This window comes from Myotis myotis, unplaced genomic scaffold (assembly GCF_014108235.1).
Source record: "Myotis myotis isolate mMyoMyo1 unplaced genomic scaffold, mMyoMyo1.p scaffold_m19_p_10, whole genome shotgun sequence".
Classification (NCBI taxonomy): Eukaryota; Metazoa; Chordata; class Mammalia; order Chiroptera; family Vespertilionidae; genus Myotis; species Myotis myotis.
This window is the reverse complement of record NW_023416314.1, coordinates 55,192,650-55,204,894: the sequence shown is the minus strand read 5'-3', so window position 1 is coordinate 55,204,894 and position 12,245 is coordinate 55,192,650. Positions and strand designations below refer to the sequence as shown.

The window sequence follows — 12,245 nt, the reverse complement described above, 5'->3', positions numbered from 1 at the left end:
AGATCCCATACGCTTTCCCACTCAGCACCCATCAGCCAACTTCACCTTCATCCAAGCCTCTCTATCCAACAAGAACCTCGGACGCATAATCGATAGTTCCAGCTTGGGGTGAGGGAAGGGAAACAAAGCTGGGGAGTGGGGGGAGTGAGGAAGGGGGTTCATTGTGGGGCCTTGATTGGTAATTAAAGCAGCTGAATGGCATGGTGACAGCCAGGACTCTGGGAGCAAACCAGTGGTGCCATCATTCCTGTTGTACACCTGCCGTCGGGCCACACCTTGTGGCAGGGCCAGGACTGTAAAGGAGCCTCGATCAGAGAGGCATTAAGCAGGGAGGCATGTGGGGCAGGAAGTGAGGAACCAGGCCTCAGGGATCTGCTCTCCAAATCCAGTGGATCTCCAGCCGGGAGGACCAGAAGCTGCATCCTCCCTAAGCCAATGGATTTGCCTAGAAGCCTCCAGCTCACTCCACTCTCCTTCCCTCCACTCAGGGCACACTCCTCACTCCCAGAAATGCTGTCCATTGGGTGGTCCAGCCCAGGTCAGAGGCTGGGAGCAGCTGAGGCTAGCTGAGGGGTGCCGGAGACCTGAGAGTTTTTAAACCTTAGGAGGTCGGAACTGAAAGACTCTTAAGCACTCGTTAACACAATCACTCCTTTTACACACAGGGACACTGACTTGCCCGGAAGACAAGGACTTTTCCCAAAGTAAAGTGAAGTGGATCCAAATCTGAGTTAAAAATATATCTAACCCTGAAGTCTCAGAGAAGTAAGAAAGAGCAAAGGCAATTTATATATATATATATATAAATATATAAATATAAATATATATATACATATATACATATATATATAGTGTGTGTGTGTGTGTGAGAGAGAGAGAGAGAGAGAGAGAGAGAGAGAGAGAGAGAGAGAGAAACATCAGCATTTGAAAAGAAGTAAATTTGCCAAACAAAGGGGTGTGGAGGGGGGATGATGAAGAGGAAAAGCACTCAAGGATTGGCTCACCAAAATTTAATTTTTATTCTTTTGATGGGTTTTGGTTGCCTTTGCCCACAACTCACAGTGTGAAGAGCCCTGGGCCGAAGGGTCCAAGCAGCTAGCTAAACTACGACCAGGGCAGCACTTCGCTCCACCCTGCTCTACAGAGATCCTCTTTCTTCGGGTTAAAAAAAAGAAAAAGAAAGAAAGAAAAAAGAAAACACAAAACACCCACAAAAAAACACAACACACAGTTAACCACCTGTCAGGGCTGAGGATACAATGAGGCTCCTGGAAAAAGAGCTTTTCATGCATGCGTAATATATTTGTTCAGCTATTCACTTAATGAAGCTGATAAATGTGATGCAAGACAATAGTCAAGTTAATCTATTTAGTAAAATGTTTTGAGACTTTCAGGCTACGTTAAGGAGGGGAGCTGCCGGCGACATTTTCATTTAAATGCGCTCATCTCCCCTCGTAGGCTGCACAAGGGGGTTCAGGCAATCTATGTGAATATAATTTCTTATAAATGTGTCTTTAATGGGTTTAATTCACCCTTGCCAGCTGTTTTGGGGGCTATTTTGTAAGAGCAAAACAAACGTTTCAGGCTTGCAAAGCTAGTTAAAATTAGTTTCGGTCAGCGAGGCCAAGCTATATTTCCTGCAAACCATCTGCTTGATTGGCACAATAGAAGGATTTTCAAGGAAAAGGGGGGTGTGAGTGTGAAAGGAATGGGGGTGGGGGGAGATGCTAGAAAGGGCTGGGCGGCCGGTAGCTCCTTGTGGCCCATTCTAAAGGTGAGCCGTCAGCGGTGTCTTAATAGAGCGGCTTGCCTGGACACTGGGGCGGTAGGACAACTCTTTCAGCCCAAGCCTCGCTCTCCTCCTTTGCCTAGCGGGTCTGCTCTCTCTTTCCCCCTAAAACCACAGAAGCCAGGCGGCCGGTGCTCCCCCCTCCCAACCCCCCACCCCAACGCCGCTACCCGGTGTCCTGCCAAACTTGCAATATCCGCTCTGTTGGAAGCTCCAGCCCGCTATGCGAAGTAGAACCTCAGGGCCCAAACCTTCCCTAACTTAGTCACTGCGTCTTTTCGGAGGACCGGGAATCTCAAGCCGCTCTCTATTTTGCAGCGCCTTTCACCTCCCTCCTGGGCCAGCGCTCGCCAAGGGCGCTCCCGGCTCAGCCCACTCTGAGGAGGGTCTTGCGAGCAACGAAAGCGCAGCGCATTGGGTTGGGACGCTCCCACTCTCCCCTGTCCTGGGGGAAAGAATCCCTCAGAAGCGGTTCTGAGAGCCCTTCCTGTGGGTCCAGGGAGCCCCCCAGGAGTCCCGCCCGCTCTGCTGCGGCCTCCCGGGCCCAGCAAACGCGCTCACGGCACTGGCTAGGATCCGGATAGGGCCTGCGATTCTCTCTTTTCCTCCCCTGACTTCTTTTCCCTTGAAAAAGAAACAGTCAGCCCAGTGCTGGGATAGAGGGCGCGAGTGACTTCTCCGACATAAACTTGAAGATAACGACATTACAATGAATGGCAGGGCGCACAACCCATGGGCTCAGGTCAAACCGCATTAGTCACAGGTCTTAGCCGCAGCCGCCGCGCCGCGCCGCGCGGCCCCTAGGCTATCCAGGAGTTTCAAAAGACGCGTTCAAGGAGGTCACGGAAAGTAAGATCCTTTCGTCCGATTTCTGGCTTCCTTCGCATTTATTTTGCCTTTTCACGGGCGGCCAGCCCTCTCTCCCGTCCTCCCTGTTCGTCTTTGGCGCCTTAGGAATGCTTGCAGACCGCTGGAAGTGGGGTCCACGTGGATGGCAGTAAGGGGTTGACCCACATTCCAAAAAAAAAAAAAAAAAAAATGTCAGCGCCCCCTTTCCGGAGAAGAGAAGAGGGCAGCGGTTAGTCTGTAATGAGGTCGAGTGGCCGTGTGTGTTTGGGGTGGAGCGTGTCAGTGGGCAGGATAATAACTGTAATAGCTATTCCCAGGAGAAGGTCCCAGCGGGAGAGGAGGCCCAGGGAAGGGGGCGGGGGGGGGGGCGCTAGGAAGGCCGCAGGCTGGCTTTGAGTTCTCACTGCTCCCCAAAACAGAACCCTGCAAACACAGACTGTATTCTGATCTCCCGAAGTTGATCAAGCACTTCCTAATTGAGAAACCCAGCACCTGTAGTTGCTGCTCGCCTCCTTCCCACTGCTCCCCGGAGGGAAGAAGAGAAGAAAGGAGGGGAAGGGCAAAACGAAGGGGATGGGCAGCGGGGGGAGGGAGAGAATACAAAAATACAGAGTCCTTCATCTGCCTTCCGGAAAGCAGCTGGGGAGGATGGTGGTGATTGTGATGGAAAACTTGGTCTTGTGGCAAAGTTAAAGCTCAGGTGTTCACATGCTTTAGATTTTTCTCCCTTACTTTACTGGAAAACTTCAAAAAAAGGTAACTTTTAGAGTTCTTCATAGACCTCCCTGTTCCGGGTTCTCCAATGAACTGGAGCCATGTACTTTCCCTATTTAAATAGTCACTTATTTAAAAGTCATTCCTTGCCCTCGGCATTCCCGCAGCCCAGGACGCATCCACTCGAAGTCAGGGGCGCAGACACTCCACCCTTGCACCGCCTTCGAGTCCTGATTCATTCGGCTCCAGAGCCCGCCCCTCAATAACTTTTTAATTTGAATCAAGGGAGAACTTCAGCAGGCTCCGTTTCTGCCTTAATGTGATATAAATCGCAGATGCACTTTTATTGAATGGTTAAAGCAGCGACATGGAGATCATCAACAAAAAAAGAACGCCTCGAACAAAACCATCCGGAGAAATAAAGCTGGTTAATAAGATTTTTGAGAAAGCTTTGTGTTGTTAAAAAGCAAAAAGGAAAACCAGCTGAAGGTGACAGTTAGTTCATGGTTAATAGGATCAGGGAGGCCTGGCGAGGCTGCACACTTCTCTTGGGGGAGGGTCAGCCTCACTACAGAAATGAATGGGACGTTTAACGCATCTGTTATCTCGCAGAGCAGAGAAACCAGGGGATCCAGGCTCAGCGCCCCTTGAGAGGACAGGGAAGGTCTGTCTGCAGAAACAGTCTTGTCTGAGGCCCCAATCAAGGATGGGCTTTCCTGATGTGGACCGACATTCTTGGGAAGCGCGGCCTTCGCTCTGTTTTCGGGCTTTTGTACACGGCAGTTAGTTAAGAAGCTGCAAAACCTTGACCAAGTTAAGCGCCCCTACACGAGTAGGTAGGGCAACTCCCTATCTTCATTACTGTGGCTTTAAAGTTCAGGCTGTAAGTGAATTTCAACGGAAATTGTGCAAGGCTCCTTGCGGTTGTAGAACCGCCTGCGTAGCCCTGGCTGTACTCCGGCCGCCCTGGGTTAGGCAGCTTCTGGCCCAGGAAGCCCTTTGCAAGCGGACACCCTCCGCAGAGAGGTGCTCCCTTCTGCCCGAACCCCAGGCGAGCTGGTTGGTGACACCCCTAGAGAAAAGTGGCTGAAAATCGTTTTTCAAGTTGCTGGGAGTTTACCTAAGGAGACTTTTTTGCCTGCTCAGGTACCCACCAACGTGCTCAAACCCAACGAATTTCGCATAATGAAATAACTCAAATCAAGACCTCTCCTCTCCACTCCTAGAAGCCAGTAGCCCCTAAGCATCCATTTCAACCCCCCACCCCCACCCGGGTTGTTAGAGAGGCACCCACTCCACCCATTGACTCAACCCACCTCTCACATCTGTTTTGTGCCTCAGCTGCAGTAACGTTAAGGACTAGAGACAGAATAGGGAGTATATTTTCATGTTCATTGCCTTGAAATTTTCCGTTGCTCTCCCCCCCAAAGAGGGAGGATTATTTTACTGATTGCCTGGAGGTGAATTTCTATGAATATTTATTGATTTATTTTCTAGGCTCAGCAGGGGAGCTGCAAATAAATTTAGTGCGTCCTTTAAATAATTCCTTTTCTATGAGGCAAGATGTCATCTGAAACTCCTAAATAGGCATTTAATTAGCCCGGCGTTGCTTCGGAACAAAAACTCCCGGCCAGAGCTTTGGGGATGCGCTGTCTTGCAAAGAGGCGGTTGATGTGCAGAATTGATGCGCGCCGGCCTTTGTTGCCGGCCCATTGTGCGGGCGATGCTTATGAAGACTAATCCAATCATAAATTGCACCCCTGCGCCAATCAGAGCGCCCAGAGCCTCTGGCGAATGAAGCTCGAGTGGAGAACTTTGTTGAACTTCATTGTCAGAGCTGTCACTTTTCAAAGCGCTTTAACGGGCGGGCCCCTATAAAACCATCACCTCGACGGGAGGACCAAGGAGGACTCGCAGGCGCCCAAGTGGCAGCGTTCGTTATTTGGAGACTTTTGCTAAGCCCAAGAGAGAGGGTACCGCGGGGGCGGGAGGGGCGGGAAGCGAGGCATTTACCCTTCCGCCACTGGAAGAAGGGTTATTACGCCCGCCTCGCGCCTAACATGATGTTCCCTGGGCTCCTCGCGCCCCCCGCCGGGTACCCCAGCCTCCTGCGCCCCACACCCACCTTAACGCTGCCCCAGTCTCTGCAGTCGGCATTTTCCGGACACTCCAGCTTCCTGGTCGAGGATCTGATCCGCATCAGCCGACCCCCTGCCTACCTGCCCCGCAGCGTTCCTACGGCCAGCATGTCGCCCCCCAGGCAGGGGACCCCCGCGAATCTCACAGACACCGTGGCCTCGGACCTGGGCTGCCCTAGTCCGGGCAGCCGGCGGGGCGGATCGCCGCAGACTGCCGTCTCCCCTGCCAGTGAGCCTACGTTTCTGAAGTTTGGAGTGAACGCCATTCTCTCCTCGGCGCCCAGGAACGGTAAGTGAGCGCAAAAGCCGGCCAGGTGCGAAGTCCTTCTCGCCTCAGTTTCCTGTACGCGGTGGGTACCCACGCACACACCGGCACACCCGGGTGCGCGCGAACCCGGAGGCCTCACGGGAGACTTAGGTTTGGCGGATTCCCGGGAAGAAAAGTCTCCAGGCTCGCCCCACCCTCAGGATGAACTTGAGCTGTTCAGGCGCCAGGAGCGCACAGTTCTCTGGCGCAGCTCAACTGAGCTCGCGCTGCTGGGCGTCTGCCTTTTGGCCCTCCAGCCTCAGGGAGCCAATGTTTTAAAAAAAATTTTATTTTAACCCAAGACAATATATTTACTAGCTTAGTTGGTATATGGATCTGCAATTCTTATCTCACTCCTACCTATTTCATTAGTGCCTAGGATAAGATGGGGGGAGGAGGGAAGAGACAACTCTGAGGACTGTTTTGGGGATGAAAGGAAGAATTTCCACAAATAAGACATGTTAGGAAAATATTAGATTTTATTCTGTCAACACATTGAGGAAGATGCCTTTGAAACCAGCCTAGGGGTTAATCATATCCTGTATTCAATGAGCAGAGTAATCAAGTGCGTGATCAAATTCCCCTTTCTGTCTCCCTCTCTTGTCCTCCTCCCTCCTCTTCCAGAAGCATCCCCCGCCTTGCTCCAGAGTGGCCCTCCCAAGACCTTCGCCTTTCCCTACTTCGAAGGTTCCTTCCAGCCTTTCATCAGATCTTCGTATTTCCCAGGTAGGTCTCGCCCCCCCTCCCCTTCGCGAGGCTGAGCGGCGCCCCAGTTCCAGCCCGTCGCTCCCTGCCCCGAAGCCATATTTCTCTGTCCACCCCTCGGGGTTATGCTCTGGTTCAGAGGTTGCGAGGCGTACAACATTCACGAATCCGTCGCGCCAATTTGATGCCCTATTTAGCACAAGCGGTGACTGCTTGACACTTTGCACCAATTCCCTGCTCTACAAATTAGCAGGAATTGTCATGGTCCCAATTTGAGGCGGTTCCCTCCCCGGCGAGGAGCTGTTGGCATCCCTTCACGCCGCCGTTTTCCCACAGAGTCAGTGCACTTGGCCACGATTCCCCACAAAGGTTTCAGCACCATGACCAATTGGTCAGCTCCTCTGGGCAGCCACCCACAGACCGGCCCTAGTCCCTCCGAACTACCCAGAGACACCTACCAGCCGGGGCTAATTTCCTTTTAAGACTCATTCAGGGCTCTGGGCTTTCCACGAGACCACATGGGGTGCCCTCTTGTGTGGGATGCCTGGGGTCGCCCTGGGCGAGGGAGGCTAGACCCTCCCACAACCCCAAAACTTCTTTATCCAACCTGATTTCTCAACCTCTTCTCATAACACCCCCCCCCAGCCATATTTTTTAAAAGGACCCTTAGGCTGATAAAATAAGTCTGAGGGAAGCCCGGAATTGTTCCTCGTCTAAAAGAGAAGCACCTTCAACAGGTTCCACGAGGTTTTTTATCCTGGAGCCTCAGGGGTGGCTCAAAAACTCTGCACCTGGTCCAGACTCTGAAGGCCACCGAGGAGCCCCTATGCAGAGAGGAGACGGGCATGGTCAGTGGGGGATGGGAAAGCCAGGACCGCACTCCCAACTATCAGCCAGAGAAACAAGCAATTGCTTTTTAAAAGGGGGAGAGAGAATTCACCCACCACCACCACCACCACCACCATTCATGCTGCGGCTGATAATGGAATTTGCTCCCTTTCTCTCCCAACTCAATGCTCTAACAAAAACAACCCGAGCTTTATAAATAGCTTTTCATGTCCATTTAATGAAAATGATGCGGGAGAGAGAAGCCTCTGCCATCAGTATTCTCCCAATGGTCTTGGCCTGCAGTTGTGTTTAGTTTGAAAGTGTAAATCTCTTTTGTCCCGGTAATATATGGCTTTCGCTGCTTGTCCTCAGTCTTTTTCTGTTAGTTCATTACTACACAATTACCATTCACGCTTCATTAGAGTCTCTGTTTCTTTTGGGTCCCCCCCCCCTCCCTTAAAGCGAAACTCTCCCCCTTTTTATCATGCCAATACCCATTGGGAATCGGTCAATGTGCTAATTAGCTGCCACTTTTCATGTATTCCGGCCGAATTCTTTACGTTTTGTGGGGGAGGGGAGGAAAGATTAATATTTTTTTAAAAAGATGAATACTGATTGGGTTTTTAAAAAAAAATCCAAAGAGGATTTTCTCCTCGCTATCGAATCAGTAAAGCACCTCATTTTCATCGAAAGAAGGCAAAAGCCGCCGAGGTCATAAAAGCTTAAGAGGGAAACCCAGTGGCCTCAGCTGGGCAGTTTATTGTTGTGATTTATTTTTGCTGTTGCCGTGTTAGCTGATGTCCGCAGGTTTGTTTCCCTGAGACCGTTGAATGGAAAAAACCGCAAACAGGCTATTGTGGGAGCTGTTTTCTGTGTTTCCGTAGCTTTACCTAATCCGGGTTTGCACGGTTGAAAGGGGACGTTATTTGGGCGGAAAGCGCCTTTCGCTCTCGAAGGTTTGCGGGTTCATGGCCCGTTCTGCGGGGGGGGGGGGGGGGGGGGAGAAAAGGGAGAACTTTAAAGAGATGAAGGGATCCGAGAGAAAACCCGGGGTGGTGACGCTGGGGAGGCAGGTGCCCCGCCCACTCACTCCCCCCCCCCCCGCCCCCCGCCTTCCCCGCGCAGCGTCCTCCAGCGTCGTGCCCATCCCCGGGACCTTCTCCTGGCCGCTGGCCGCGCGCGGCAAGCCTCGCCGGGGCATGCTGCGCCGAGCCGTGTTCTCCGACGTGCAGCGCAAGGCGCTGGAGAAGATGTTCCAGAAGCAGAAGTACATCAGCAAGCCCGACCGCAAGAAGCTGGCGGCCAAGCTGGGCTTGAAAGACTCCCAGGTGAGAGCCCTCCCCCACAGCCCCGTCCTCACGAGCTCCCTCCTCCCCCAGGAATCTCACAATTTTCTGGAACCCCTTAGGTCCCCTTGTGCAGAAGGGGAAAGTAAGGCTTAGGGAGGGAACGCGTGCAGGACCCAGCTTTCTCGGGGCTGCTCGGGACAGCCCACTCCTCTCCCCACCCTACCTCCCGGGACTCAGCGTCCCCCCTTCAAACCCCCCCCCCCCCGCCCTACCACCGTCTGGGCCTGGGACCCGTGGGTGCGGCGCGAGGCGCGAGGAATGGAGGTGGCAGTGAGGGGATTTAATGCTGAGACCCACATCAGGGGATGGGGGACAGGAGGAGAAGGACACAGCCCCGCCCCACGCCCTCATCTCCGAGGAAGTGTCTGCGCTCACCTCGGCCTCTGCCCTGCTCTCCCGCCTCGCACACCAGGTGAAAATCTGGTTCCAGAACCGACGCATGAAGTGGCGGAACTCCAAGGAGCGCGAGCTGCTGTCCAGCGGGGGCTGCCGCGAGCAGACCCTTCCCACCAAACTCAATCCGCACCCGGACCTCAGCGACGTGGGCCAGAAGGGCCCGGGGGACGAGGAGGAGGAAGACGAGGGCCGGGCCAGCCCCCGCCACCGCCTGGCCTATCACGCGTCCCTCGACCCTCGGCACCTGCGCGACCCGCGACTCGCAGGGCCACTGCCCGCCTCCCCCGCGCACTCGAGCAGCCCGGGCAAACCTTCGGACTTCTCGGACTCCGAGGAGGATGAGGAGGGCGAGGAGGAGGAGGAGATCACGGTGTCTTAGAAGCCCCCCTCGCCCGGGGTACTGTTTCTAAGTGCTTTGAAATGGGAGAGGTGGGTGCAGTGGGGTGTTCACTTAGTTCCCGCGGTGGACCCGTCGCCTAGTCCAGGGCGCTCCAGCCCCTTCCATGGCCCATGGGAACATTTCCTTCCCAGGCACCACTCCTCAACAGCCCTCTCCCCGCAAGTTAAATGTAGGCCTTAGCCGCAGCCTTAACTTGTACACAAGGGCTCCCCTCCATCTTTCCTGCAAGCTATTTTAAACACGGTAGGGCGTTCCCTCGCAGCCTGGGTTTAGCTGGGAGCCAGGCCCTGCTGGTCCGTAGCAGCGACAACCCTATGAGGTGGGAGACCCTGTGAGGAGGAGGAAACCCAGGTAGGAGCCGCAACAAGCTTCTAAGTCCAAGATCCCTGACTTCCTAGATCCCTCCACCCCCCTATCTGGGGTAGCAAGGGCCTTCTACCCAACTCCAGATCCTGGTAACCAGTCTTCCCATGACATTGCCCTGAGAAAACTCAAGAATTTCCAAAAAGAAAGAAAGGTATAACATTAACCCTGAGTCTTTTCTGTCATATTCTAAACACTCTCTGGGCAAAGAATTGAGTTCCCTAAATGGGAGGAAGTCAGTCTCTATTTCTGTATGTGTGTGTTAAAGCTTTTTTTTTTTTTAAAGAATTTCTGCATCCATAGTCTATGCACCAAGCACTCTACCTTGTGCCCTTGCATTATTTCTGGGGAGATTTCGCTGACCTGCAAAGCTCCTGAGCACTGGGCATGATGAACAGAGAGAGACCCACAAGCCTCTTTGATATTTTCTTTACCGAACGTTGCTGTCTTTGCACAGCTTTTATGAACTGTACACTATTTTGTACACATGTATTGTATGGATATTTTATACCAAGGTTATTGTGAGTGACTCGAAAGGACTGACTAGATTTCCTTCTCTCTCTCTTTTTTTTTTTTGCAATGGTTTTTAAACTTTAAAAAGGTAGCTGTTTAATTGCATAACTTATAAAGAAATATTTTGTATTTTTAACATGTACAGATTTTTATATATGTATATATGTATCAAATGAACAAATGCCAAATAAAAAGTAGACTGCATCCAAGGCACAAGTGATATTGTTAATTCACAGAACGTTAGAGCTGAAACGGACGAAGTGTCTAGTCTGAGTGCTGCAGGGATTTACAGAAGGTAGGCTGATAGTCAAGAGGGAAGGCACATGTCTAAAGCCACCCAGCTGCTCAGTGGCCAAGCTGGAACTGGACCCATCTCAGACCCCCAGGCCAGCACCTTCTCTGCTTCCCTGTCCCACAAAATAAGCATATTTGCTATGGTTACAAGTAAAGAAGCTCCAGTAAAGTACCAACAAGTTGAGTGGGCAATATTCTTTCTCCTCTTCTCTAAGGACTGAAATGATGGACTAAGAGAAACCACTGAAAGTTTAAGTCGTTTAAGTTTGTAGTGGTTTTCCTTTCTCTCCTTGAAAGCATAGTTCCCAGTCCCCAGAGAAACTCATAGTTGGTCTCGACTTTTGTGTATGAACTGATTTTATTAGGAATACCACCCACAGGCATGACTGGGGTCCAGATCCAGACTCTGGGCCCCCTCCCCCCAAGGGAAACTGAAGTTCTTTAAGAGAGGAAACAACCTGGAGAGTTCAGATCATCAGGCTATAACCCTGCCTGGGGCTTTTGCATCCTTTGAGAGATTGTTTTCTGTCTCATCAGCCACACAGACCACTTTCCTTACTATCATAATCCACTCCCCAACAGTCAGAAAACATGTTAAGCTTAAATTTCAGTAGTCTGTATTATATATGAAGTGTGAATACATTCTTTTCACAATGAACTCTCTTTCCAAATAACACCTCCATGCTGAGGTTCTCATATCCTTCCCTGCTGGGCCTGTTTCTGTTTTCCTTATTCTTTATCATCATGGGAATTTGAAAAAAAAGACTTTGTTGTCATAATTTTTTAAATTCAAGAAACCTCCCACACTTTTCCTTCCATAGGAAAGTGCCGAGCATGGTGTCCTGCACAGGGTCGGCCTATGTATGCCCTTTCAGACAGGAAACTTTCTGCTCTGAGTCAACTCAGGGTATTTCTCCTTCACTCTGCTGTTGCTCTCAGACAACCAGAGATGGGATCCACGTCTCCTCCCTGCCAGCTCAAGCCTGCCATTTTAGTTAGAGTCAAAACCATCTTCAGACATGAGCTGGATTAATGTCTGCATCTGGAGGCAAGCTGTGTTCATTGCAGCATTATCCACAATAGCCAAGAGATACTCACATCCATGTCACTCACTATTTATAGTAGCTTCCTCAACCCAGATGTCCATCAAAAGATGAATGGATAAAGAAAATGTGGAATACACACACAATGGAATATTATTCAGCCTTAAAAAAGGAAAGAAATCCTATCACATGTTCAACAGGTGAGAACCTTGAGGACATTATGCTAAGTGAAACAAGCTACTAATAAAAAGACAAATACTATCTGATTCCACGTATATGAGGTATCTAACATAGTCAAACTCATAGAAACAAAAAGGACTGTGGTTGCCCAGGGGTGGGGTGAGTGGGAAATAGGAGAGTTGTTATTCAGTGGGTACAGAGTTTCAGTTTTTTAAGATGAAACAGGTCTAGAGATCTGTTACACAACAGTCTGAATCTAGTTAGCACTACTGAGCTGCAACTTAAAAATTATTAAGATGGTAAATTTTATGAATTTTTTAAATCTCAGTTTTAACAAGTAAAAAATTAAGTAAAGTGGAAAAATAACTTACATGTTA

At 50.9% G+C, this 12,245-nt stretch overlaps 1 protein-coding gene across 1 annotated transcript; it reads left to right on the top strand.

Moving 5' to 3' along the window:
* The first annotated feature begins 5,412 nt into the window (after positions 1–5,412).
* DBX1 (developing brain homeobox 1) lies at positions 5,413–9,454 on the top strand. Its single transcript, XM_036323954.1, has 4 exons — positions 5,413–5,779; positions 6,422–6,523; positions 8,456–8,658; positions 9,092–9,454. Exons 1-4 carry the CDS (start codon positions 5,413–5,415, stop codon positions 9,452–9,454), a joined length of 1,035 nt encoding a protein of 344 aa, XP_036179847.1.
* Positions 9,455–12,245: the final 2,791 nt, after the last annotated feature.